This window comes from Rhinopithecus roxellana, chromosome 13 (assembly GCF_007565055.1).
Source record: "Rhinopithecus roxellana isolate Shanxi Qingling chromosome 13, ASM756505v1, whole genome shotgun sequence".
Classification (NCBI taxonomy): Eukaryota; Metazoa; Chordata; class Mammalia; order Primates; family Cercopithecidae; genus Rhinopithecus; species Rhinopithecus roxellana.
This window is the reverse complement of record NC_044561.1, coordinates 74,416,443-74,444,341: the sequence shown is the minus strand read 5'-3', so window position 1 is coordinate 74,444,341 and position 27,899 is coordinate 74,416,443. Positions and strand designations below refer to the sequence as shown.

The following is a 27,899-nucleotide window of genomic DNA, read 5'->3' as shown; positions in this document are numbered from 1 at the left end:
TCAAGAGTGTAAAGTACACTGAGCTCCTTGGCAAGCAGGCTCTTCAAGGGGAAGGTGTCACTCGGGGAACACTGAGAAATGTGTCTTTCCCTCAGGCCCTGATAGAAAATGTAACACCCCTTGAGCGCAGCCTTTTCTCATCTGTTCTTGCTCTTGGATGCGGAGGGGGGGTTGCTATTCCGGAGCAGCGAACTGGCAGGCGGGGGTGTGCCTGTGAGTGCGCGTGTGCGTGTGTGCGCGCGCTCTCGTGGCCTTCCAGCAGCTGGCAGCTGTCCCGGCCCCCACCCCACCCTACCCCACCCCACCCAGCCGCGCCACGCCACGCCGCCCCCGCCCCTCGCTGTCCTGGGTGCGCCTCGGGCCGCTGCGCTCCTGGCCAGCTCCCCCCAGCGCCTGGGAGGCGACCCCCAGTGCGCCTGGGTTCAAAGGCCCCGCGAGGCAGCTCCAGCCCCTCTGGGGGGCGGGGAGGCGACGGGGGTGGTGCAGAAACCAGAAAAGCCCGAGCCACAGCCGGCCAGCTCCGCAAAGGGATGGGCAGCGCGCTCTGAAAGTTTGTGACCGCCGCAGCCAACTCCTGGCTGGAGCTGGAGACGCTGAGAGCGATCGGCCGGCCTCGAACTCCCACATCTGGAGGGCGAGGCCAGCTGTACCCGGCCCCAGTGCCCTTTCGCGGCCACAAGCGGCCGTCCTCCTGGTCCTGTACTCCGGCGCCTGATCTGGGTTCATGGAGCCGGGGCTGTGGCTCCTTTTCGGGCTCACAGTGACCTCCGCCGCAGGTAAGCGCAAGCGGCGGCGCGCCTTTCCTGGCGCGAGCGCACACAAAAGGACACAGGGCGGGGGACCCGAGGCGCGCAGAAGATGTGCGTAGCGGGGAGCAAACTCTTGCCTGGGCTCTGCACTCCTGGAGACGCCTGGGGGCAGGCTGGGGAGCAGAAGCGGCGCGCAACGACTACCCCCACGGGCTCTGGGGGTTGCAACCCACGCACTGGCTGGAGACCTGCTGCCTGGGCCGACTTGGTCAGTTTTTCATGTAATTGGGGACTTTTCAGAAAGTTTGCAAACTATTCAGAGGCTGTGTCAAACGCTTGCAAAGTTTTCAGAAAGTATGCAAAATGTATGCAAGTTTTCAACGGGTGCAAATAGTTTGCAAGCTTTTCACAGAGTGTGCAGATAGCTTGGAAACTTTTCAGAAACTGCGCAGAGCTTTGGAAACTTTGCAGACATTTTGCTTGCTCCACCCCCCTCCTCAGGTGTTTGGGGGTGGCGGGTGTTGAGGGGTCTGCACACTCAGCTCAGGAGCCCCTTAATCTGCCTCCTGCAGGATTGGTGCCTTGCTCCCAGTCTGGGGATGCTGGCAGGCGCGGCGTGTCCCAGGTCCCCACTGCAGCCAGATCTGAGGGCGACTGTGAAGAGACTGTGGCTGGCCCTGGTGAGGGGACTGTGGCCCCGACAGCACTGCAGGGTCCAAGCCCTGGAAGTCCTGGGCAGGAGCAGGTGGCCGAGGGGGCCCCTGAGCACCACCGATCCAGGCGCTGCACGTGCTTCACCTACAAGGACAAGGAGTGTGTCTACTATTGCCACCTGGACATCATTTGGATCAACACTCCCGAGTAAGTCAGCCTTTCGTGGTGAGGAACGTGGCTCCCGGACCAGGCCCACGTCTGCGCATTTCCAGGAGGACCTCACTCCACCCCAGCCCCGCTCAGTCAGCCCAGAGCCTGCCCTGGCACAGCCTTTAGCTCTTGCTGTGGCCTCCTGCCAGCCCAGGTCTCTTCTGCAGGTCAGGGGTGTGAGCCACATCCCCTCGAGGGCCTGGCCCAAGAGAAACTCAATCCTGAGTTTGATCCTGTGGAAGTGGGGGTGGGGGGGGTGGGGGGGGTTGGATGGGGGAGTTGGGGGGGCTGCCTCTGAGTGAAGTGAACTGACCAGGGGGATTAGATACCTGAGAAGTCTCCCTGAGTCTCTTTTTTGAGATAGAGAAAGCCCGGAAAGTTTATCTCATTCCCCAGGTGCTAAGGGGGCTCATACTCACTGTTGACTCCACCAGGATCCAAGGGGTTTAAAATTCCTTGAAAGCATCCTGGTCTCCAGGGAGTCTAAGCGTGGGTTTAGCTGAGCCTGATAGAACCTGTGCAGTCCACTCCGGGTGAAATTCCCCCGGGACGGGCTCCCTTCCTCCCTGCTGGCCCTGCTGGATGCCAAGGCAGGGCCAATTCACATCAACTCATCCATGGGCCTTCCACAGTCTGGTTCCAGTCACCCACTGCCACGGCCACAGAGGGCCTTCCCTTCTCTCCCGCAGTCCTTAGGAACTCTCTTACCCTAGGCCCTAGACAGCACCATCCTGAATTTGTCTTGGGATTTGTCCTGTGGGGAAGTCAGCCTTCTCCTGGGGCCATGTGGAGAGAGTGTGGCTCTGACAGGGGGAGGCTTTGATGACTCCCAGTGTTCAGGGAACCTCTCCCTCTGACACATCATCTTGCAGGCCATACAGAGGGCTTGACCTTGCTTGGGTCACCACCCCTCTGGCATTGGCTTCCCCATCTCTAAGATCTGGGACTTGGATCAGACGCCTCTAAGTTCTGTTCCCTGGGTGTTCATGGGATCTCTTGGGACTCCTGCTTGTACCCTATTAGGGATTTTTAGCTGGGAACTCAGAGACGGTTGTGAATGCAAACCCCTGGAAGTCTGGAAAGGCAACTTTGCCACTGTGTCCCGGGGCCATCTTGATTCGGGTTCCTCACTTTTACCTTTACCCCCAAGCCCCGTAATCTCTGAGCCCTCGGTAGCAGCTTTGATGGGGCTCACTTACCTCCTTGTGTCATCGGCACCTCAAAAATGAAGTGCAGAGGAGGGTAGTAAACCCGAGGGGTGGAATGTCTTTCAGACCAGGGGACAAGACCTCTCATCACATCTGGGATAGGTCTGGAACATCACACCATCACGCTCGAAGGGCAGGCAGGGTGGCTTCACGTTGAGCCAGCAGGACACTTGCACAGGGTCCCGCACTCAGACAGATTCTGGCTTGGCTTAAAGTCCTGCTGTCACTGTCTTGAAATCCTTAATACTTTCTGAACCAAAAGGTGCACATTTGCATTTTCTCCTGGGTCCCACAAATTCTGTAGCTGGTCATGATACCCTGATTTGCTGGCTGGCCTGTGTCCACCTAGAGGATGGGAGGTGCCTCCCTGTTTCTTTCCCTTTGTGGAGAAGATAGAAACCGTGAGTGCTGGGCCATCATCGATTGCCTCTTATCCTCAGACAGCAATGGGAGTCACCTTTCCTTATAGCCCCTGCACCTTGGCACAGCCTTTCCGATTCTTATCCCGTGTCATTGTGCTGTGATCAAATTCACTTCATAGAATGGAGGGCACTGCGCAGTCACCAGGAACTGAGTTCTTGTCTTGACCAGAATCCCCAGCTGTGAATCTAGAAGGAGGAAGAAGAAAGCTAATGGAATGACAGGTAGGGACCTGGGGTGGTGGGCAGGCGGGAGAGGATTTAGAGACCATCTCATTCGTTGCTGTTTACCAAGCCCCGGAGCACTGGCTGGGGAGGAAGCGATGACTTGAGACATGTCCGAGAGTCTCAACCAACACCCTGTGATCTGTTTAAAATTCTGTCTCATGCACCCTGCCATCTGTTTGAAGTCCTGTCTCATGATTTTGAGTTTGTCCTGAAATGAAGCTGTGGATCTCTGACTTTTTCCAGGACAGCCAACTTGATAACTTCCCCCCTCAAGTGTGATTTACCTCTTCCCCTCCTTCCCGACCCTGGTTCAATTTAAACACGAAGAAAGAAGGATTAAATCTGGTGTTTGGGCGTCCCCTGAGCTACTTGGGAAACAAAAATGACAATAGCCAGACCTGAGCGTTTTGAAATGAGACAGGTGAAATAATTTTTGTGAGGCAGAATTTCCCGAATGGCCTCCTTCCCTCCCTTCCTGCCTCCCTCCTTTCTTTCTTACCCTCCAAACTTCCTCCTGCCCTCCCTCCCTCTCCCCCTCCCTTCTTTCCCTCTTTTCTTTCCTTTCCTTCTCTCCTTCCCTTCCTTCCTGAAACTCTGTAGATGTGTAGATAGGTCTGTCTGTCATCTTTGAAATATCTCAGACAAGACTGCAATTAGAGAAAATGGGCTATAGTGACAGGGAACATGAGTGACAGGGAGGAATCTAAAAAAATCACTGAATTGAGCAAAAGAGGCCATGGTAGTGGGTGACACAGTCTTTTCTAGTGGTTCTGTCTCCCCATTAGATCGCAACCCCACCTCTCGTGTGTTCCCCTCTCCTGCTGTCATGTCCTCTTCATTCATGGACTGGCCTCGCTCTCCGAACTTCTTCACTAGGTGTGATTTCTGCCTGTCCCAGCAGCGGCTGCTCTGGGCACTAGAAGGAGCCTTGATTCTTGTGCCTCAGTCGGGGGTCTTGAACTTTGGGTGCTTTTCACCTTTCAGAGTTCTCCCACTGCCCATCCAGCTGTGTGAAGACAGGATCAACACTCCTAGTTGATCTTGGACAGAAATTTCTTGAGTACGGTCATTTTTGCTCCCTTTGAGGATTTGAGATGCTGCAGGAGTCATGTTGGGAGTTACTACCGAGACCTGCTTTGCATCTCCTCGAGGAAAGTTAACTGTCTAGTTCAGGTTCAAGAGACTAGTTGGTCTCTTAAGTCTCTTTTGGAAAGAAGGTCTGAGATTCCTCAGCTGTCCCTTTGGCCCTCCTGCTTTCTTCCCCTCCTTAGTCCTTCCAGACCCGAGATTGGTCGGCCTTTCTGTCAGCCCCCAGCATGACACAGATGCTCGGGAAATGCTGGTTGATTTATGGCTAAGTCCTGCAACCTGGGAACTCTGGCTCATCTTTGCTGTTGCTGAGCCCCTAAATCTCCAGTGCCTTCTCCCACACAGGAGGCCTCTTTCTCCAGGTGCCTGGCTGCTCTTCAGGGGCCTGCACATCCCTGTAGACGGCCGTGGGCAAGAGAATTTTCCTTGGGGATGTTGCCCATAACTTCTGTGATGTCTTCCCAAAAGTCCATGGCCCCAAAGAGGAACCAAATTTATACTTGCCCCGTCAGGGCTGCTGGGATCACAGCTCATCAGTGGGCTAGCATGATTTCCATTAGCCTTTCCTTGGCTGTCCCCAACAGTCCCCAAGCCATCCCAGCACTGCCAACAAAAACAAGGTCCCAAATCAGAGAAAAACATATCCCATCCTATTGTCATGGAAAATTTGCCAAGAATAAGATAGTAAGGGGACAGGTGGTGAACAAGAGATCCGTGTGCTGATGTCCTTGTACACTGCAGCTGTTCTCTATGAGCAGACTGAAGAAGCAGGTAGCTGGGGCCTGTAGGAGACAGAGTTCTCCAGAGAGACAGAACCAACAGGGTGTGTGTGTGCAGATTATGCATATATCAGAAGTGTAGTTGCCAAAGGAAATATTTGGTTGCTCTTGGGGGCCATGGATTTTTATGGAGGATAAGACAGAAGTTATGGGCAATGTCCCTCCAGAAATATATATATGGAGAGAGAGAAAGAGAGATTTTGTGAATTTGGCTTACACGATTGTGGGGGCTACGCAGGACAGAAATCTGCTTGCCAGCAGGCTGAAAATTCCCAAGGAAATTGATGTCAAGGAGGTCTGGAAGCAGAATTCTTTTCTGTTTGGGAACCTGTCTTTTCTGTGAAGGCCCTCAGCAGATTGGATGAGGCCCATGCATTTTGGAGGGTCAGCTGCTTTGCCCAAAGTCTACTGATTTAAATGTTAATCACATGTCAGAAATACCTTCAGGGCAACATCTAGGCTGCTGTTTGGCTAAACAACTGGGCACAGTAGCCTAGCAAAGTTGACACCTAAAGTGACCCATAATGGGGATATCAGCTTGAACCACATTTCACGGTGGACCAGCCCCTCAGAGCCCGGCTGAAGACTGAAAACCTGTTTATCCAATGGCTGACTGAGCTGTGAAGCATCCAGCAAAGAGCCCCACTGTGTTCCTCCCAGACCCATGGGCTGAGGGATCCTACCCCTGTTCATCCCTCTAAGGACATCTGAGGGAGGCATTGCGATGCTGGATGGTGACTGGAATTTCTAAATCAAAATCTGACACATATGGGCTAGCAAATAGGAATGTAGTTACGAAAAGAACAGGGCAGGATGTTGGGAATCATGACCATGGTGGAAAATTTGGGATTTACAATCCCCACTTGTGGAGAAGACTCTAGAACTCTGGAGTGCTGCCCCTGAGTCCTGGCCATGACTATCTGTGTGGCCTCGAACCAGGAGGTGCCATTGCCTCTCTGTGACCCTCTGGAAGGTGCAGACATCAGCCACTCCAGGACAGTGAGCTGCCGGGTCTCTCCTAATCCCAACAGTCTGATCAGCTCCTGTCAAAATGCCCAGGCCGGCTTCCCAGACTGCCCTGGAGCAAGCCACACTTAACTTAATCCAGCAGGAATGCCATTTGTTTTGAGTTCTTTTCTCCCCTAAAGGCATAAAGAGTTAAAAAAAAAATAATAATAATTAACGAAACAAAAACAAAACATTTAAACTTGTATTTTAATGTATTCTACCACAAAAGGGCAGCGTCACAAATTCTGACTTTGCCTTCTATATTCTTCAAGAAAGGCATCTTGGCATGGTCTCAAGAAGAGATATTCCAAATTTTAGAACATCCTGATAGAACGGTTGGATCTGGAAGCCCAACTTCCCGAACATGAGGAGCCAGCTGAGCACCAGAAGGTGATTTTGGGATCCTGATAAAAGTCACCCTGGGCCAAGTGTGGTGGCTCACACCTGTAAACCCAACACTGGGAGACTGAGGTGGGCAGATCACTTGAAGTCAGGAGTTTGAGACGAGCCTGGCCAACATGGTGAAACCACGTCTGTTACTAAAAATACGAAAAATAGCCGGGCATGGTGGTGTGTGCCTGTAATCCCAGCTACTGGGGAGGCTGAAGCAGGAGAATCGCTTGAACCCAGGAGGTGGAGGTTGCAGTGAGCAGAGATCGGGCCACTGCACTCCAGCCTGGGTGACAGAGCAAGACTCCACCTCAAACAGAAAAAAGTCACCCTGACCTGTGAGCCACACCTGGCAGTATCATTGTTGGACATGTGGCCATTTGAGGCAGAGGGCCAGTCTTTCTGCCATCATGGTTTTGGAAAGGAGTCATGAACAGTCTGCTGCTAATTCTGATGCCATGCATGGATGGTGAGGATGGCCGACCATGACTGTGACCTCATGTCATCTAATGGGATCGGCATGATAGCCCCATTATTTGGATGCTCTTGTCCCTGTAGTTTACAGGAAGAAGCTGAGCCCAGGAGGCAGAGTCAGTTGCCCAAGGTTGCAGAGCTTGTGAGTAGGGACCTGGGCTGCCAGCCCAGAAGTTTGGCCCTGAAGCCTGCCCTGTAAGCCTCCCCCTGTGTGCACGTTCCCAACATGGGCTTCTTAGGTGACTAATGTGCCTTCTTAGGTGACTCCTGCTTTCCTTCATTCAATATGTTTTCCCTGAGTGCCTCACCTGGGTCAGTACGGAATGGGGCTCTGGGACCCAAGAATGAATAAAAGACATGGTTCCCCATCCGTGACTGATTCAGGGTGGTTTTGTTCTTTTTGAGACAGTGTCTCATTCTGTCGCCCAGGCTGGAGTGCAGTGATGCGATCATAGCTCACTGCATCCTTGAACTCTTGGGCTCAATCGAATCTCCCACCTTAGCCTCCTGAGTAGCTGGAACCACAGGTGCATGTCACCATGCCTGGCTAATTTTGTAATTTTTCTTTCTTTTTTTTTTTTGTAGAGATCTGGCCTTGTTACATTGTTAGGGCTGGGGTGTTGTTCTTTTTGATAGTGATAATTCATATGTATAATTCTATGTAATCATATATTTGCCCTTTTGCAAGATTATTTTTATTGACATATGTTAAGCCATGGGCAAAGCCCAAATTCTTGTTCCATCACAAGTCCTAAATTTTATTCTGGAAATGTAGCCTTGGCTTGCATAGAAGCATGTGACTCTTTAGCCTACCAGAGCCCTTAGTGGGTTCTCTGCAGGTAAGAGGGGCTGGATGAGTGTGCACTCCAAGCAAACCAGAAGGTTTGTCCTGATGTCAGAGAAGCTGGGACAGAGGGGGCTGAGTCTGGGGGAGAGGTCAAGGGACCCCCAGGCCATGAGCTCCGTTCCTGGTGCAGGATTTTTCTTTTCTTGGCTGCTGCTCTCTGCCTCGTTCTGTCTTCTTGTTTCTTGGTGTGGTTACAGGAGCAGGGCAGACATAGGAGGTGGGGCTGCTCAAATCCATCTCTTCTTTGCAGATCCAGTTTCACACTGCGGTGTAGGGACTCCTGGGGTTTAGAAAGAAATGGGGGTGGGGCCCACTCATCCGAATTGTCCTGTGGAGGAGGAACAGATCCATTTGCATGGGTTAAGAGCTCCAACTGTGGGCTCAAATGCCTGGGCTGGAATCTGGACCTGCCACTTAGGAGATGTCACCTCTGAGACCTTCAGTGTCCCCATCTAGAGAGTGGGGGACTAGATAGCACTCTATGAGGAAAGATGTTTTCAGGATGACACAAGAAGTACACAGGGCTTGGTTAGCACAGTGCCTATAATCTAGTAAACACTCAACGTCTTGAAGACAGTGGCCACAATGATAACAACACAACCTCCAGCCCTGCAGAAACCCTTCCTGGGCCAGAGCCAGTCCTTCTGCCATATCCCATCCTGTGACTGGAGGATGCTGGCTGGTGAGTAGAAAGTCCTTTCTCAAGTGCTGCTGGGGTCCACCTCCTTGGACCGTCCGACTGTGATCTTAGCTCCTGGAGTGCCCCGGAGCAAGCCTGTCCACCCTGTCACCTGCAGGATGGTCTGTTAGCCTCCATTAGCAGAAGGCTTACAGACCCTGGGAAAAGGTGTGCCTGGCTGTCTGCTGTTGCTGATAAGGAGCCTGATAAAGAGTCTGTGGTCAAAGGTTGCTGGGCTGGGCTGAGATTCAGTCCCGCCCTTCCAGCCCCTCCTTTCTGCTTTCTATTGCTTCCCTCTCCCCTTGGTAAATCGCTGGAAGTTTTCAGGAATGGGGCATGGTGCTCTTTGCGGCCACCAGTCTGGGGCTGTGTCTGTGAAATAGGAGGTAGGGGTGGTGATTGGGGTGATCAGGGTGTCAGTTCAGGAGAATAGGAATGATCTGTTTAGTGCCTCTTTGTTAAACACCTATGCTGAGAGCTCTGTGAGGCATCTGCGGCTCTCATGTCCTTGGTACGTCCAGTAGAGTAGATATAATGCCTTGTAATTTGCAGCTGAGGACCCCATGGGGCCCCAGTAGCCTCACTTCCGACCTCACCCAACATTGCCCAGGACTGAAGTGAGTGTCACCAACCGGGAGTCACCAGGAAGCAATGGAGGAAATCCCACAGACACCGGTTTAGAAAACATCATTTCATGATGTGCTTTTGAGACGGGCATGTGAAGGAAGAAGGTGTTGGCCAGACTAAAAGGGACCCTGAGCTTGAGGTTCTGACTGATCATGGTTTCAGGAGTTTCTTCCCCTCACATAACCATTTCTATCTCTTCCTTAGAAATTAGCACACTTTGGGGTACCAGTTTTGAGTTGGAGTGGCATATTTCTTAGAACACTGGACAGCAAGCTACTTCTTTAAAATTGGAGGGACTTGGGGCTACATTTCGCAGTTTGTTGGAAAGGTCAGTCCTACGAGGACTTTTCTGTTGGGGATACACAGGCAGAAAGCCCGTTTTCTGCCCCAGTCAGCAGGAGGAGTGAGTGGTCCAGGAACAAAAACAGACTTGGTGGAATGCAACTAATCTCCACTTGGGAGACAGGGACTTGAGGCTGGAAGGCAGTTTGATTTGTAGCAAGAAAACTTGGTACAAAGAGGTTGTGACCCTGTGTGACCCCAAGGGAGAATTTGGATTTCTGCAAGATGAAAGGGCCATTACAGTGAGGAACTTGGCCTTAAATCTGAAGGCAGATGAAAGGCTCCGATGTGTCTGGTTATGTTTGTTCCCGCAAGAATTTAAAACAAAGGAAGCTGGGAGGCAAACAATGCTGCTGCTTTATAATTCCAGTTCCAAACCTCAGAGGAGAGCTGTAAAGGGTGACCCTGTCTACGGCACCGCCCCACGTTCCAGTGTATAGGAAGGGGATGGTCTCTGTTTTGCATGAGAAAGTGACCTGGTCTCCTTCGTTGTGGTGTTTTAGTTGAAACAGAGTTCCTCAGAATTGTAAATGCGCACACATATACACACAGACTTTTGTGCACTTTGGAATAGAAATTAATTGCACTTGCAAAATAAATGGCAGAGCATGGCTGACTGCAGATGGCCACACGTGAATGAATTGTTTGTCTGCGTAGTTTTGGGTGCTTCTGAATCCTGGTTCACCCACCAGTCCTCCCAAGAGCAGACAGACAGGATGAGGCATTGGCTCTGTTTCTCATCTGCCCCACCTCAGAGTCTTAGGAGGGCCAAGAGCGTCGGGAGAACTTGGGGACATTCACAGGCTTGGAAGCACTGGCCTCCTCTTCTTTTATGGCCTTCTCAGGGCAGATTTGGGGGGAGCTCTTAATAAACAGTAACTCAGGAACAGAACCGTCAGGGAGGCCTGTTCCCCAGCTCAGTAATTTAAAAACCAGAAACAGCTTAATTTCATACGCATTGATGAGAAAGGTGCTGACAGACATGGCCGATGACATGACTGGCCGCTGGTGGACAGTTTCGCCCCATGGCTTGTGGAGTGTAAAATAGCTCTGCCGAGACCATCCTGGCTAACACGGTGAAACTCCGTCTCTACAAAAAAAAAAAATACAAAAAATTAGCCGGGCGTGGTGGCGGGCGCCTATAGTCCCAGCTACTCAGGAGGCTGAGGCAGGAGAATGGCGTGAACCCGGGAGGCGGAGCTTGCAGTGAGCCCAGATAGCGCCACTGCACTCCAGCCTGGGCGACAGGGCGAGACTCCGTCCCAAAAAAAAAAAAAAAAAAAAAAATATAGCCCTGCCGAGAGTCAGAAGCAGCTGCATGAGACAGCAGAGGTCCATGTAACTTTTCTGGATTTTTGGAAATCTGATTTCCATGGGTCTCTTGCAGGGCTGGGAATAGACTGGGGCGAGTGAGGCACTCCCTCACGTACAAACTTTCAGGAGGCACCAAAAACTCAGTAGGAAAAAACAAGTAAAATGTCATGCACTGTTTTCAGAAAACCAAAATGAGTGCAAAAATTCATAATCGACCGAATATTATTTTTAATAAAGGCAGGATCCAGCCCTGAGCTTGCTGCACTTACTCACCTGCCTCACCTTAATCTCAGTCCTGGCATCTTGTTTGAGGATAAAGCCTGTGTCTCTAATACAGACTCAGTAGTTTGAGGTAAGTGATAAATCTCTTGGAGCTATTACTGGAAAGGGGTCCCGATCTAGACCCCAAGAGAGGGTTCTTGCACCTCAAGCAAGCAAGAATTCAAGGCAAGTCCATAGAGTAAAGTGAAAGCAAATTTATTAGAGAAGTAAAGAAACAAAAGAATGACTGCTGCATAGAGCAGTGGTGTGGGCTCGTTGACTGAGTATACTTACAGTTATTTTTCGATCATATGCTAAACAAGGGGGGGGTTCTTCATGAATTTCTGGAACTGAGGGTTCCCCCTTTTAGGCCTTATAGGGTAACTTCCTGATGTTGCCATGGCATTTATAAACTGTCATAGCACTGGTGGGAGTGACTTTTAGCAGCTAATGCATTATAATTAGAGTATAATGGGCAGTGAGGACAACAGGAGGTCACTTCGGTTGCTATCTTGGTTTTGGTGGATTTTGGCCATCTTTTTTTTTTTTTTCCACCTCCTGTTTTATTAGTGGGAGTCTTTGTGGCCAATGTCTTGTGGGGACCTCCTGTCTCATCCAGTGACTAAGAATGCCTCACCTTCTGGCAATGCAGCCCAGTAGGTCTCAGCCTCATTTTACCCAGCCCCTATTCAAGATGGAGTTGCTGTGGTTTGGACACCTCTGACAAAGCTACCAAAAGGACATTACGCAAGGACACAGACAATTAGGTTGGGTGGAAGATGAGTGTATCTTTACAGTCATCATGATGGTGAGCGCAAGTCTTGCTCGTGAAGATTTTTTCCATCCTTAACCTGGTATCTCCTGAAAATTAGCAAGGGTGTCTTCTCTTGCTTTCTTTATTCAAAGGCATGTATGATGGTGTTGGCATTTTTTTAATCCCTCTGCACATACCCCCATCCTTACGAAAATACTTGCTCCCAGTTTTCCTTCTTCTCTTTCCACTGCTGGGAACTATTTTGAGCCCTGTCTGTCTGCAGCTTTGCATAAAGTTATAATGAGGCTGGGCCAGGCAGCCATGGATTTCTCATGTCTACATTCGGCCTGGAATTCAGCAGGGTCACTGGGGGCTGGGGAGAGAAACTCTAGCCTAACTCATTTGATGCATTTGGGTTGTACCAGATGGAGGGAAACCTGCTAATCTGTACGATTCCATAGACGGCTTAATTCCCCACGTTTTGGAGGAGTTTGTTTCTCTAATTTTTTTTTTTAACCATAAGTCTTGAAAATCCCACACAACAAGAGTTATTTTTCTGTTGTTCTCTTTTCCTTTGACCCCCTGGTGCTTCCTCCAAATATCCTTAAGTGTGCGGGTGCCTGTGTTAGGGGAGGAATAGGTCTATGGTCCAATGAGCTGACGGGATGATAAATTCTGTGACTTTGAGATTCTTTTTAATCTCAGCCTTATGGTAATAGGCCATGGAAGAGTGTAAACAGTTTGGGCTAAAGCTTTCTAAATACAGTTGATGAGATCCTGGGAACCACTTATCTGGGGTGGGGTGGAGCACCACACTTTGAGTTTGGTGTTAGTGCTGGGGCAAAGGCCTAAGGCCTTCTCCAGTGATTGTGCTGTTTAAGGATATTCAAGGGATGGTGAGGGCCTTTGGAAATATCTGAGTGGAGTTTGGAGCCAGAGGGACCCTGGAGAGACCCAGCCAACCCTTTTGTTTCTCAGGTCCAGAGGGAAGGTGCCCACCTTTCCTGTGAATGAGTCATCCTTGGGACTAGAAGCCTGGGTCTGCCAGCCTAGGAAAGCCTCTGTTTTGCCTCTGCCACCTTACCCATCTGTGCAGCCTAGTTTGTTCACCAAGGTGCTGATGTGGCCTGCAGGAGTTATTGCCAAGACATAGTTCTTCCACTTCAAGTAATCTAGAGGCCACAAGTAATCTAGAAGGTTTTCTAGGAAAACCCCTCAAAGACTGGCTGATTAAGGACAAAATAAGTAGAGATCCATTGAGTCAGCCAAGAACGTCGTATGTTTGGGACATTGGGTAGGGCCGTGAAGTGATGGCTGATTTGGATCTTAGTCATTCATTCATTTAACAGGTATTTATTTTTGAGATATTGGGACCTGATTTTGAGCCAGACATGGTGTCAGCTGCCCTGGATGGAGAGGTGAATGGGGCAGACACAACCAGTGGCTCCGGCTGGACAAGGTCTTGCTGTTGCTGAGCCAGTGGGTTGTGCCTGGGCCAGACACCATCTCTTAAATGAAACAAAGGAACTGACCCTCATTCTTAGGTCTGATTGGTAGGGGTCAGTGCTCAGTATTCTTTTTGAAAATGTATGTGATACTGTTAAAATTCTCAAACAGCCAAGTCCTGGATAATTCCAAAGATTTTTTGAGGGGGAAAAGAGGGAGAGAGAGTGTATTTTTTAAAAAGGCGACAATTAACCCACAGCACATTGCTCACTACTTTTGATATTTCTAAATATTCTAGAATCATGGGCTCTTTCTGAGGGCTGCAGGAGATAGACTTCCCATCTTGTGGGGTGGTGGGATGAACAGTCTGCCTTGGGTCCTCCCAACTTTAAACCGTGAGAATTTTCTGCAGCAGAAGTAAAGCTATGAGTTGCCGGTTCACTGTTCTGATGTTTAGGAAGCATAAGCTTTGTATAACATTCTTTAGAACCAGAAAGCGCCTGTGTGTGTTCTCTGCTTGTATAATGAGGTCACTGAGGAGCTATGTTTCCTGGCCTATTTTCTTTCCTGGAGGTTGGAAACGCACCCCATGGGCTGTCTGGCATAAGACCTGGCCCACAGTGGACTTTCATAAGCATTTGATGAGTGGGCAAGGACTAAGTTCAGTAGAGGACAAAACTTCCGAAGTGTTCAAATGAGTGTCCGGGGGTGGGCTCCGAGCCTCCTGGGAAGGAAGGGATCGCATGCCTGCCTCCACCTGCTGAAGGACAGACAGTGGGCAGTGGGCACACCTAGGGGAAAGGAGGGGCCTAGCCTGCTTCCACCTGTGGAGGGCAGACATTCCACAGTGCGCACACCTGCGGGAAAGGAGTCCCGTCAGCTTACTGTGCTGGGTTTGTCCTGATTCTGAACATGCTTTTTTGTGTGTTGTTGCAGTGAAGAAAATTTTTGCTTGTCCTCAACAGCTGGGGAGACTACAAGCCTTCCTCTTACACCCAAGAGGCCGTGGTTGCCATCTCATGAAAGTGAGGTCCAGGGTCAGCCAGAGTTCACTGGTCACAAGCAACAGAAACGTAGTCTAGCTGGCAAAGCACAGGAGGAGTTTATTGGAAGGACGCCAAAAAGCTCACAGACTGGAGGCGAGAAGAAACCCTAGGCTCTGAAAGGAGGGGTGCTAGGACAGGACTGGGGGTCTAGGGGTGTACCAAGTGGACAAGGGGGGGCGGGGCCGCTTGGCAAATCATAGCTCCAGAGTATTTTCTGATCTCGAGTTTCCCCTCTCAGGAGTCTCGGGAGAAAGGGAGTCAGATTGGCCCAGTTTAGGTCTCCTGACCAGTCCTCAGGCAGAGGTAGGTAAGGTCCATCGACTGATTGCCCCCCAGGGACCTCACACAATGGGAGGGGGATAATTCTCCAAAGAAAAGATAGCAGACTGGATCCTAGGAGACAAAAATAACCAATGCTGGCCTCCTGCTGCAGAGAATTCCCTGCTTCTCAGTCCTTGGAGTGCAGGTGCCCCTGTTCCTGGTCCTATCCCTCCCCTTTGTCTCCATGTGTTTGTGCATAGCAGTGTCTGCTGGATGTTCGCTGAAGCAGAGAGTCCCTTCCATGGGCCTTTGAATGGTCAGCCACTTCCACACCAGAAATTGCATATGTAGGTGTGCTGGAGGGCATTTTGTTTTTTCTAAGGGTATTTGGATTAATCTTCCTATTTCACCCTGTCTTACTCATTAGAGCCACGTTCTAACTGGTTCAGATTACGGATGGTAAATAAAGGTGATTGACACTTTTCTCCCTGCCCAGGCAGACATTTCTAAGCTTGGGAGAGTTGATGAGGGATGCCTTCTAGGGAATGTAATAAAATCTGAAATCGAGCTGTAGTTAGAAAGCATGCAAGGGTCTAGAAGTTTTCTCCAGGGAATGGCAGGAGGTGGTATCCAATGACTGCTGGTGCCTGGCAGCTGGGGGCTGCCTCCTGACTGTCTGCCAGTGGGAAACAGTTGTTTCTCCTCCTCCTGGCCACAGGACAAGTCACAGAGCCACGCTTTCTGTACAATATGTCCCCTGGGCCAAAAGGCAATATTGCCTCTGCTTTCCCAGTTCAGAAGGAAAAATGTGAACCGAGGAAGTAAATCATCAACTTGACATGTATCCTAAGTGTGACATGAACATGTTCTATTTGTTGGGGAGACACTCAAGTCACCAGCCGGGCTTTTTAAATGAAAACAACACCTCTATTTAAATGAAACAACACCTCTATTTGTAAAGAGGAAAATAGTATCAGGTACTAATTTTGTTCATGTGTCATCTGACCTGTCTGCCTTCGCTTTATGGAATAAACCACTAGACTAGGAGTTGTAAACTCAGATGCTCCTGAGGGCCAGACACATAAAAAAGATGAGTTGAATGGGGCCAGGTATAAAACTACTGAAAATGGTGGGGACTGGGGCAGAATGAAGGGCTTATGCCCAGTCTCTGACATCATTACCTGGCTGCCATGCTGGAATATGAGATTGGTATTAGCACAACTTCCAATTCTTCAAGAAAAGCTGGAAATTGGGATGTTTATGTGAAATTTCCAGATTTAACAAAAAACACTATGGTTCACGCCTGTAATCCCAGTACTTTGGGAGGCTGAGGGGGACGGATCACGAGATCAAGAGACTGAGACCATCCTGGCCAACATGGTGAAACCCTGTCTCTACTAAAAATACAAAAAAATTAGCTGGGTGTGGTGGTATGTGCCTGTAGTCCCAACTGCTTGGGAGGCTGAGCCACGAGAATTGCTTAAACCCAGGAGGCGGAGGTTGCAGTGAGCCAAGATTGCGCCAGTGCACTCCAGCCTGGGGACAGAGTGAAACTCTGTCTCAGAACAAAACCAAAAACAAAACACTGTTGACTGTAAAAAGCTGACAAAAATGCCAATTTGCTAACCTCAGTACTGGATTAAAAGTGTATGTGTGCAGGGCCCCGCCCCTTGTCTGTCTGTTCATAAGTTTCACCCGGAGTCTAGTCCAGCACCTGCATGTTGAAAAGCAGTTGGCAAATATTTGTTGAATGATATTCAGTTGTGGTGGGTGGAATAAAAACTGGGTTTTCAATAGGGAATGACAGTTTGATAAGCTTTCCTAAGAATTTAGAATCTGGTCAGTGGGAATACCTGTGTCTCTTCTTTCAAAGTTTCAGATATACAGGCCAGGTTCCTGATCAGAAAGATGGAGAGTGTTAATTCATTTATGAAAAGGCAACACGGAACTTAAAAACAGAATCTTTAAAACAAAAGTCAGCTTTCCTTATTTAGAAACTTCTCGTAGAGAGAAAGCAAGCATTTTCAGTGTGGTGTTGCAGATGAAGAATGGATATGGGAGATTTGGGAATTTAATATTTAATAACACTTAGACATGATGTTTGGAAAAATGTGACAAATAAGAAACATTTGATAAATAAGACTCCGATGTCACCAATCAAATAACGAATGTTCTGAATACCTAAGTTGAGTGATAATGTATTAGATGAACACACACAACACCAGAGATTGCATATGTAGGTGTGCTGGAGGGTATTTTGTTTTTTCTAAGGGTATTTGGATTAATCTTCTCACCTGCTTTTCTTTTGCATGGAGCTCTGTGTTATAACTGAGACATGAACAGATGGAAGAGCTGCTTACTTGTATAAAGGATTGTATTGTGAAAACTCCATTGTATTACAGAGCAGTAGGCCCCAACCACTGGGCAGGGCATGCTGGTCCAAGGTTCTCGGCCAATTTCATTTCACGTTCATGGTCCACTGTTAGGTCTTTCCTGTTCACTATTCAGTAAACAGCCAGTGACGAAGCCATACAAAAATGAAATATAAAGACTCATGAGATATGAGTACGTTATCACAACTGAAATAGAAGCGCTCATGAGCTGGTAATCTGGCATCAGACCTCGGTAAGAAGGTGGTGTCGAATGAGCTGACCTGTGGCCTTGGGTTCCTTATTACCCTTTTTTATTGCTAAGTCAAACATCTCAAATGCCAGGCTTAGTAGATGGAACTTTTCTGATACAACTCACTTGACCTCCCAGACCAGATAAATAACAATAGTAGCTACTGTTCGCTGACGGCACTTTGCTGAGTATTTTCCATGCAGTGTCTCCTTTGCTTTGTCCAACCACCCTTTTGTCGACCAGGAAGTTGTTGAGAGGGTGAAGTGATCATCATGTAACATAAGAACAGTATTACCAGGTCATGTGTCTCTGTGTGTACCTTGCACATACCTGTACCTACTGGCCTTTTTTTCCTCTACCTGTTTTCATAGTCCAACAGCATATATCTCCTGAAGGCAGGGACACATAGGGGTACGCCTTTCTGTGTCCCTATGACACTTACATGGATACTACGCATATAGCGGATGCTTAAAAACATTGGAGATTCTTTCAGTGATTTTTGTGGTTATTGAACTCTTCAGGGTGAAAAGAATCCAGTCTTGCCAGACTAGAATGATCTCACCATGAACTATCAGTTCGCAATCAATGATCTGTCCGCCTGGCCTTGTGTGAGGCCCATGGTGGGTAAAAAAGAAGTAAAAGACCTGCCCTCTCTTTTGAGGATCCAGTAATCTGCCTTTAGACTTGGGTAAGAAACACTGCAACTCTGGGCCCTGTGGGTTGGAGGACTGCTTCTGACACTGCTCTGATCATGCCCCCCACCCCACTGCAAGAGTCTGGGACTGAAAGCCAAATGCACCCTCTTCAAGACCCTGTTCCAGGTATTCAGGGGCTGGAATTCCCTACTCACGCATCCCCCAAGACCACTTCAGGGCCTGCACAGGTATCCTCCAGGGCCTGACACTTGGGGATGAGCAGGGCTCCGGGTACATATCCGCAGGCCTGCAGGGTGACAGCTGCTTACAGGGAAGCAGCCTGGGGCATCCACCGGGAGTGCTTGAAGCCAGCGCTGGTGTGGGATGGAGCAGGATGGCAGAGAAGGTGCTAGGTCTCCACCACATTCCAATACGGATTGGCCAGGAGCCCAGGATTCTAAATTAAAGGCTGGACCTGTAAGGTGTTTGGAAGCCACATTTGTCCAGATACAGGAGATAACACTTTTTCGTTTAAGGGCTTATCAGATCGATTGAAACCTTTAAATGATTAGCCCTGTGAGAGGTGGGCCTCCATTGTGAACTCTTGTTCCAGACTCTACAATGTCAGAGGCAGGCCCTGCTGGGCCATCAGCTTCCCTCACCTCCGCACAGGTCAGCCAGCAGGGCACACCTGGAAGGCCCAGGCCTTGGTGGAGGGGTTTGTGTGCCTCAAGGCTGTGGGGGAGGGGAGGGGGCCCTGCCTCTCTAAACATTCTCTGAAACTGCCAGGTTCATTTGCATACCAGCACTTTGCTGTGCTTGGCAGCTGGAGAAGTGCTAAGCCTGTCTTTATTAACAAATACCACGTTGCCTTGTTTCCTTACTTAAAACACTTTAGAGTGTTTTTGCTCAAGTTGAGTGGCTCTACATGTGTAAATGCTTAATCAGCTGACAGCAATTTCAAAATTGCAGGTCTCACTGTTGATGGAGAAATGGGAGCCTTGTTATTCCTTGTGTGTAATTTTCACCAAGAAATGGGGGGCTGGATTTAATGTCAACACTTAGAGATTCAATGTGGCCCTATTACTGGAAAAATACACCTTTAGCCAAACCCTGCCTCAAAACAATATCTACATTGTCTTGCTGCACCCCTTACCCCATTTCCCATTCCTGAGAAAAAACGGGCTCAGTAGAGGGCTGGATCCTGCCCTCTGTCTCCGTTTCCTGAGCGCAGACGGCTCATCAGTGGAGCCTGTCTCTGCCTGGAGGGAACCCACCACCTCTGTTTCTCGAGGAACTTGGGTGGGAAGGAGTTAGGGGGAGAACAAGAGTTGAAAAACAGGGCGGGGTCAGTTTTAGGCTCTTGTGTCCAACCTAGCAAGGAGACGAGAGCAGGGAATTCCCTCTAAGCATTAGGTCACTGTGAGGCGCCCTTGCCCAGTTTGCCCTCACCGCCTCAAAAAGGCTTTATGGTGTGTGATTCAAATGAAAAGAAATTCAATTTGATTTTATTTTGAAAATGCAGAGTGGGGCTGGGCGCAGTGGCTCACACCTGTAATCCAGCACTTTGGGAGGCTGAGGTGGGCAGATCACAAGGTCAGGAGATGCAGACCATCCTGGCTAACACGGTGGGACCCCATCTCTATTAAAAATACAAATAATAACAATAATAATTAGCTGGACATGGTGGCACATGTCTGTAGTCCCAGCTACTCGGGAGGCTAAGGCAGGAGAATTGCTTGAATCAGGGAGGCGGAGGTTACAGTGAGCCAAGATCTGTGCCATTGCACTCCAGTCTGGGCGACAAGAGCAAGACTCCGTCTCAAAAAAAAAAAAAAAAGAAAAGAAAAAAGAAAATGCAGAGGGGATGTCAGGACTCGCTTTGAAGTGGATAATTGGTACTACGAAGTGGGGCTCATGGAAACCAAGGTGGTTAATTTTGGGGGACTACTGAGAAAACTAAGATTTATTGGAAAAGTGAATTTGGTCAATGTTTCTTCTAGCTATTAGTAATTTGTCCCTCAAATCATGCTAGTAAGTTAAGAATCTGCTTTTAACTTCTTCCCGCTGAACTGCCTGGCAGGCGCCCCCTTCTTCTCTGGGGAGTGATGATTTGGATGTGCACACTCATTAGAACCAGGTTTCATGGGTTTTGCTCTGAACCACGCCATTACACTCCGCCTGCCAACACCAACCATAAATGAAATTGGTAAACAGTTTCAAGCCCTCTTCATAATGTGGCTCTTCTGAGGCTGGCTTCACCCTCAGCTGCATGGCTGGGCCCTCGCTCACCTCTCTGAGGGCATGGAGTGTTCCTTCTGATGAGGAAGCAACTTTCAGAGGCCAGGATGCATCTCTAATGACTGTAATTGCATTTGCCGTCTTCTCATTAGCACAAACTGCAAGGCCTGCTGTGCACACGGAAGAAACTCAGTTCAAGGCCCAGTTCTGGCCTCAGGCTGCGGGGTAGGCAGGTGGTCTGATCAGGGCAAAGACCCGGACCAGCACGTAGGTTGCCCCACATGCCCTTGGCATAGGAAGAAAAGCCTCTGGAAAGGGTGCTATGGTATTTCTCGGCTTTCCATGAAGTGAGGTGGAGGCCCAGATGGTACTTCCAGAGCCGAGGAGCAGAACCTGGCCCGGAGGAGTTAGGCCAGCCATAGTTTGGTCTTGAAGAGAATGAAAGCCCGCCCATGTTCACAGAGCGCTGAGCCCTGGGGCGTTCAGGCCACACCTGCAGCCCGTGCCTTGGGTGAGGCTAAGGGCCTCACGAGCGCAAGCACACATGCCCAGATGCCTGCTGGGCTCTGAAAGGGCTGGCTGCTGCCCAGCTACCCAGACCCTCCATGTCCTTCCATGCCCTCAGCCCCAACTCTCTTCCTGGGGGTTGCGGAGGGCAGGGAGTGCACAGTTCACTCCAGAACCTTCCTAAGACCCAGAGCTGCAGCAGGGAGGGTGTGAACACCAGTTTCTGAGACCTTTCAGCCAGGCAGCAGTTCTCGCTCCACACCCTTGGGGGCCCCTGAGCAGGGAGGCCTGCGTGTGCTTACCTAACATTACCCTGTGCTTTGCAGACAGACCGTGCCCTATGGACTGTCCAACTACAGAGGAAGCTTCCGGGGCAAGAGGTCTGCGGGGCTGCTTCCGGGGAACCTGCAGCTCTCGCATCGACCACACTCGCGCTGCGCTTGTGTGGGGAGATCTGACAAGGCCTGCCTGCACTTTTGCACCCAAACTTTGGACGTCAGCAGGTATGACCCTCCTCCAGTTTCACTCATTTGCAGATAGGCATCAACCCTTGGCAGGGCCAGGCCAGGGGCTTCTCCAAGGAGGGTGTAGGATGGTTCAGTCATATCCTGACCCACTGTCATCTTGTGGGCCAGAGAAAGGAGGTGCTGAGTCCAGAAAAGACCCAGGTCCTCAGCATCAGGAGGGCAGGAGATGCAGCGCGCCCACCCGCTTGCTGCCTTTTGGAAAGAGGCTTCACAGTGGCCATGGCTGCATCTGGTTTCCAGACATGTTTTTCTGGCCTGTACAGCACTTTGTGAAAATCTGAATAAGTTGCCAACACTTAAAAGATTGAAGAATTAACCCCTGCCAAATGCATGTTTTTAGCCTTCTCGAAAATAGCCCATAAGAGTGCAAAAGGCTTGTTGGGGAAAACAAAAACAAAACCAAAAACAAAAACCCAGCACGTAGGACCATCTGATCTCAGAGACTCCCTCCTCTTTGGCCACTCTCGGCTGGAACTGAGTGGGGGCATCTCATGTTTGAGTAGGACGTGCAATATCCATTTACCTGTGTTACTAATTTATCTTACTTTGTAGCCCCTGGAGGCCCCCAAGTTTGAGACCCTGTGGTCTGTCCTGGTTGCTTTACGGAATCTTGTAGATCACGTTGAATGGGACCAACAGGCAGACTCCATGTTTGACCCAGGGGCTTTGAGCTGTTATTCACTTAACAGGTATTCCTGTTAATGCTCCTTACTCGTCTTTTTCTTAACTTTGGGCCAGGATTCATGAACCCAGTCAGGCAGATCAGCCCTTTCAAAACCCTTCCTGGAGCAGGTGTAGGTGAGCTGCCCTGATGCACACAAAAGAGACGTAGGCAGGGGTGAGCTCCCAACACCCCAACAAGGCAGACGGTAGCACTCAGGACCCCACGATCTGCCATCTGCGAAACCCAGTGTGAACTGCATGGTTTTCCCTCCTTCCGGGCTTTTAAACATCCGAAGAATAACTGAGTGGTGAGCATATTCTGTACTTCGGTAGAAATCCACCCACTGAGTGCTTAGCCTTCAGAAACTGTGCCTGAGACGCAGTCCTTGGGGAATGCACTAATGTGCTCATTGGTGGGGAAGAGGAAGTCATAATTTGACACCAAAAAAGCAGCCACAGGGAAAGGCAGATTGATTCATTAAAACCAGCTCTCTCCTCACAGTCATTCAAGGACGGCAGAAAAAACAGACAAAGAAGAGGAAGGGAAGGTGAGAGGTGCCAACAGAGGCCTGTGTCAAAGGAGGTGAAGATGCGATGTGTCATTCCTTCGGGGGTGGGTGGAGGGTGTTTTGAGGGGGTGGCATCTGGTCTGGTCCAGTGGGAACCCCAGATCTCATGGGATGCTACACCCACAGGCAGTGGTGCCTTTGGTGGACCGTTTCTGGGAACAGAGCAGGCTGAAGCTGTGGACAGCTGCTGTCACTTGCCTGGCCCTGGCCACCTTGCTCTGTGTCCTGGGAGCCAGCCCTTGCATCCCTTATAGCTCTGGGCAGTGATGTCCTCCCTGGATTTCACTGGCCTGGACAAAGCTAGCCAACCACCACTCTCAGAGGCCCCGCAGGCTGCCCTGCCTAGGCCCACGCTTCGCCTCTGCTTCCTTAGCAACATGTGGTCTTTCTCCTCAAAAAAATCATTTCTTCTTTTCAGCAGCTGATTCCTGGCTGAGGTGAATTACAGCAGCTTGACAGCAGGGTCCCTTGGTTCTCCAGTTCATTTTATTATTTTTTTAACCCACTTGTCTTTTTTGTATGAGAGATCCTGACGGTTTCCTGTAGTCAAACTGGGCTTATTTGTCATTCTATCAATCAGAATTCGTTATTAATGACTCAGCAGCACATCTGCAACGGGATGGTAATTTGTGTTCATAATAATAGCCTGGAGGTGGCTTGGGTTTCTACAGAGACTGATCAAGGGAAGATGAAACCATGCTCAGTATACAGGAGGCTTTCCAAATTGGTGGCAGATCGCTTCTAGTCTAGTCCAGAGAGGGATCTGTCAGCATCCATAATAAAAATGGAGCGGGAGGAGGAGGGCCAAGGCGGAAGAGACAGAGCCCGGGAGAGCATGAGTCAGACCCAGATGGTCCCACTTTGCCTCTTCATTCTTTTTCCTCTTTTTCTCTTCCTCACCCCAAACCAAAGCTCCTCTCAGTGAGGGCGGGATGTAATTAAACCCATCCATCCATTGCATCATTTATTCATTCACTTATGCATTCGTTCAGCAAAGATTTGTTGGGCACCTGCTGTGGGCTGGGCACGGTTCTCGATGTTGGGGACACAGCAGGAACAAGGCATAGGATCTCTTTTATGGAGCTTAACTAGTGGGGGATGCAGACAGCAAACATGTACAATATAAAGTGAGATTGCAAAGAATAACAGAAAGACATGGCAGGGGTAGGAAGCGTGGGGTGGTTGCAGTTTGAGATTGGGTTGACGCAGCCTCGTCTTTCTGACCAGGTGACCTGAAGGAAGGCTGGGAGAAGCCATAGGGATGAGTGAGGGAAAGGAATTTCAGGCAGGGGAACCAGTGAGTGCAAAGGCCCCAGAGTGTGCTCAGGGAACAGCCAGAAGGGAGCCCTATACAGGAGAAGCACACAGCTCCTTTAGCTGTTGTGGTGATTATTCCTGTTCTGTGTCACATGTTCAAAAGATACGATTGGTGGTGCAGGTGTCCCAGCAGGGCCTGGAAAAGTGGTTCTTTCAGGTCTCTATGACTCACGTAAAGCTCTAGTAAAAAGCTTTACTTGGGAAGAAAAAGTTTCTTATTAAGCCAATGTTCTTGCTTTCTTGCAAGATTCAAGTTAGTAATTCCCAGATTTGCATTCTGAGTGGAAGCTGCCACCGTCCTTAGCTTGTGATAATCAAAGATGGAACCAGGCTGCAGGAGGGCTCCTAGCAGCCTTGTCTGCTGGTGTTGTTCTTTTCACACTTTTCCAGTCTGGTAATAGGCTCGGAAATTGCTGAGAAGCACTGGGAAGAGGGTACGTACAGTTCCAATCAAGGAACAGGCTGGAGAGGCAGTAGGAAGACGTTCCCTTTTTCAGCTTCACAGAGCTACAGAGCTATGCTTTCATAACATACCTTTCTTTTTTTCTTTTGCCCCCTTTCCCCAAGATAGGTTGAAGTCAAGGACAGACAAAGCAAGCAGGCTTTAGACCTCCAGCATCCAAAGCTCGTGCCCGGCAGTGGACTCGCCCTCGGTCCATCTACCTGCCCCCGCTGCCTCTTTCAGGAAGGAGCCCCTTAGGAGGACAGGCCTGAAGCATCCTGGTCTTGGGAGGCTTCTGTCATTTATCACACACAGTTCAGATTTCCACCTCTTTATGGACAAGGAGTGAATTTGCCTGGGGCAGAACACCCACCCAAAGAGTCCCCACTTAACAATACCCCCCACTGCAAGAATGCCCAAATCCAAATGACCCCCGTTTTCCTAATGGGTAAAATGATCCCAGATGTGCCCCAGAGCATGATGCCCGCAGCTCCGGTTTCATGCAGGAAATTGTTTTTGGAGAGGTTTGGCAAGTTGGAAAGCCACTTACTGGCTTTTGACATGACTTCTCTTGGCGAATAAGTGGACTCCAAGCTAACTCTTTGCAAATGTAAACACGTGTCCATCTTGTAATAAATGTAAAATGCCCATGCAGCAGAAGCATGAGACTTTCATATCCTTGCCTAGAATAGGCTGCATGGTGTATGTCAGTGAGGGTCACGAGGCATCGGCTTTAGACACAGATCATAGCTCTACGGGAGTTTATGAATTTGAAGCTTATGGGATTTTGTCAGAGAAATTTTCAGCTGTGCTTGATACCCACCAAAAGAATGTATCTCAAAAGAATGAAGGAAGAAGAAAAAAGGATCCTTGATGTTTGTGACAAGAAAAGGAGAAAGTATCTGCAATACGGAGCTTGTTCCTGTTCAGTGACTGACCCTCTGTATTCTGTATAGAAACCAGGAGGCTACACAATGGAGTTCCCAGGCCTTGTTTGCAGGAAGCCGACTATAAAGACAGCCCCAGCTCAAGGCTATTAGGTTGAATATTTGCTTTCATGAATAAATGTGGATCTTTGGGGAATGGCTTCAAAATAAGTCATGAACACAAATTCTTTGTAAATTATGTAAATTCCTGTTTATCTATATAAATTGGCAACAACTGGGAATTGTACCGCCTGACAGTTCAAAATCTCTTTCAGCTGCTCTCTTCCAGCCGAGCTGAGCTTACCATGAGTGTGGAAATGTGGCCCTGCCATGTAAAGTCGCCTGTGCAGGGGAGAGGCCACCCATCTCCCCACCCGGCCGCAGAGAGATAAGAAATGGCATTTGAGTTGGGTGTCCAGGGCCCTGTATGGAGACATTTAAGATGGTGTATGACGCAGCATTGGCCTTGACCAAATGTTAAATTCTCTATGCGTATTTCATAAGTTATTACAGGTATAAAAGTGATGACCTATCTTGAGGAAATGAAAGTGGCTGATTTGCTGGTAGAATTTTGTACAGTTTAGAGAAGCGATTATTTATTGTGAAACTGTTCTCTGCTCCAACTTTTTTATGTGGATCTGTTCAAAGTAGTCACTGTATATACGAATAGATAGGTAGGTATTTTAAATTGCATTCTGAATCCAAACTCATATTCCTTAGAGCTTGAATTACATTTTTAAAATGCATATGTGCTGTTTGGCACCATGGCAAGATGGTATCAGAGAGAAACCCATTCATTGCTCAAACACTCAGAAAGTACTGCCAAAAGCCTAATAAAAAATCTAAAGTTTGCTCTGATTTGTGGGTTTTCTTCCTCACTGTCTTTATGTGCGTGGTTATGCGTCGACTTTTCATGGACCTCTGGAGAGGACAGGAAGAAGTTGTGGTTTGGGAAGTGGAATCCATCTAAAGTCAGTTATGGAGCTAGATGAGGGGCTGCCTGAATATTAAGGAAGAAGTGGGGTTTGGGGACCGTTCCAAGAAGACAAAACATTCACAGCAGTCAGGAAGAGAGAGACCTGGGGAGAGTGCTGGTTCTTCCTCCAGACCATTGTGCCTTCCTAGGAATGGGGAGGCTTCCTTGTGGCCCTGCCAGAGATGGCTGTGCAGCCCAGGATTCTAGAGAGAGGGCACTGCTGGGAGGCTCAGGATTCTAGGGGAAGAACCGCAGGGCAGCTCAGGGTTCTCGGAAGAGGGTACTGCAAGGAAGCTGGATTCCAGGAGAGGGCACTGCTGGGGGGCTCAGGATTCTAGGGAGAGGGTGTGGCTGCTGAGTTCTTGATAACCAGAGGCAGCAGTGATCACACCTGCAAGTTTTTAAAGCTTGTAAGACATCTCTGGGGATTGGGGATGTTCCGAAGGAGTGGGATTTCCTTCATTTTCTTTCTTCCTTTCCTACCTTCTCTACCTGCCTTTTGAATAAAGAATCAGAGACCATCGGAGACAGGGAATTGGACAAAGACAGGCCCAGCCAGAGAGCAAAGAGAAATTCAAGAAGAGGAGTAGGTTTGATGGCTACCTGATCTGAGAAAACTCGGGAGCCTCTTCTTTTAATTAAAGTCATTTTAGAGAGTTTTGACTTTGATGGATTGAGAGAGTTGGTTTTTTTCTGCAGGATGTGGGGCAGCACACAGCAGGAGCTACAGTATTCACTGGAGGCACTAACAGGACCTGGAGTCCAGGAGCCCGCTCAGGTGCCACGGAGGCCGCAAGCAGAGGAGGACAGCCAAGGACTTCCAGGAGCCATGGCAGTCCGAGGCCCAGACATGGCAGGCTTTTCTGGCATCTGGGTGGAGGAATGAAGGGGCAGTCTATGGATTTGTGAGCAGGATTGGCTATGGAAATTGCAGGGCCCCTAGCTTAGAAGGATTAAGAACTTCAGATGGTTCATTAAACCACCATGAGCATCAAGCCCTTCTGAGCCCAGGATCCCGTTCACCTGCGAAGGTTGCCTGCAGCTGAAGCCCAGCAAAAAAAGGCTGTTGAGTCTGGAGACCTGGATTTGACACCACGTCCTTTAGGGAAACCAGGTTTAAACTCTCCCAGCCTCAATTTCTTTCTTTTACCTTCTCTTCTTTTTTCTATGTCTTTGTCTATCTGCAAATATGTTTATTTTGAAAATTGTAAGTGATAGTTTTTCTGGGGATAGCATTTTAAGTTGCCAGTAGTAGCCCCTTAGTTGGAGGATGTTATTTCATTGTCTTTTGAGGTCAGTTATTGCTGGTTAGAAATTTTCTATAAGACCAATCACTCTTCCTTCATGGGTTAATTTCTGGTGGCTTTAATGTTTTTCTCTTTATTCTAGACATTCTGCAGTTTCAGTATAAGGTGTCCAGGCAGGTCTTTCCATTCGATTTATACCAGTTAGAATTGGTTTGACTTTTCAATTGAAGGACTTCTCTCCCCTACTTGTTTCTGGAAGACAGTGTTCTCCTCCAACATTGCCACTCCACTGTTCCCTGGCATCTCTGGAGTACCTGTTTAAACTTTACTTAAAGTGCCTATTTTCTCCATTTCTCCTTTGCCTGCATATGTTGATATTTTCTTTTTTCCCCTATTTTTGAGTCTGAGTTTAGTATTGAAAACCCGGGGCTGTCATTAGAGA

At 49.1% G+C, this 27,899-nt stretch overlaps 1 protein-coding gene across 3 annotated transcripts; it reads left to right on the top strand.

Moving 5' to 3' along the window:
* Positions 1-354: 354 nt before the first annotated feature.
* Positions 355-26,092, top strand: EDN3 (endothelin 3). Of its 3 annotated transcripts, none has more exons than XM_010365161.2 (5): positions 355-776; positions 1,322-1,610; positions 21,117-21,293; positions 22,483-22,563; positions 24,438-26,092. In XM_010365161.2, the coding sequence occupies exons 1-5, from the start codon at positions 725-727 to the stop codon at positions 24,472-24,474; spliced, it is 636 nt and encodes a 211-aa protein (XP_010363463.1). In that variant the 5' UTR covers positions 355-724; the 3' UTR covers positions 24,475-26,092. The 3 variants fall into 3 exon arrangements, with proteins under 3 accessions (XP_010363463.1, XP_010363462.1, XP_010363465.1); XM_010365160.2 differs by having other exon boundaries at positions 508-776; positions 22,483-22,528; XM_010365163.2 differs by lacking the exon at positions 22,483-22,563 and having other exon boundaries at positions 508-776.
* Positions 26,093-27,899: the final 1,807 nt, after the last annotated feature.

Coding starts and splice junctions, on each gene's coding strand:
- EDN3 (XM_010365160.2), top strand. CDS start 725: ATGGAGCCGGGGCTGTGGCTCCTTTTCGGGCTCACAGTGACCTCCGCC. Junction 777..1,321: donor CACAGTGACCTCCGCCGCAG/GTAAGCGCAAGC, acceptor TGCCTCCTGCAG/GATTGGTGCCTTGCTCCCAG. Junction 21,294..22,482: donor CAAACTTTGGACGTCAGCAG/GTATGACCCTCC, acceptor CTCTCCTCACAG/TCATTCAAGGACGGCAGAAA.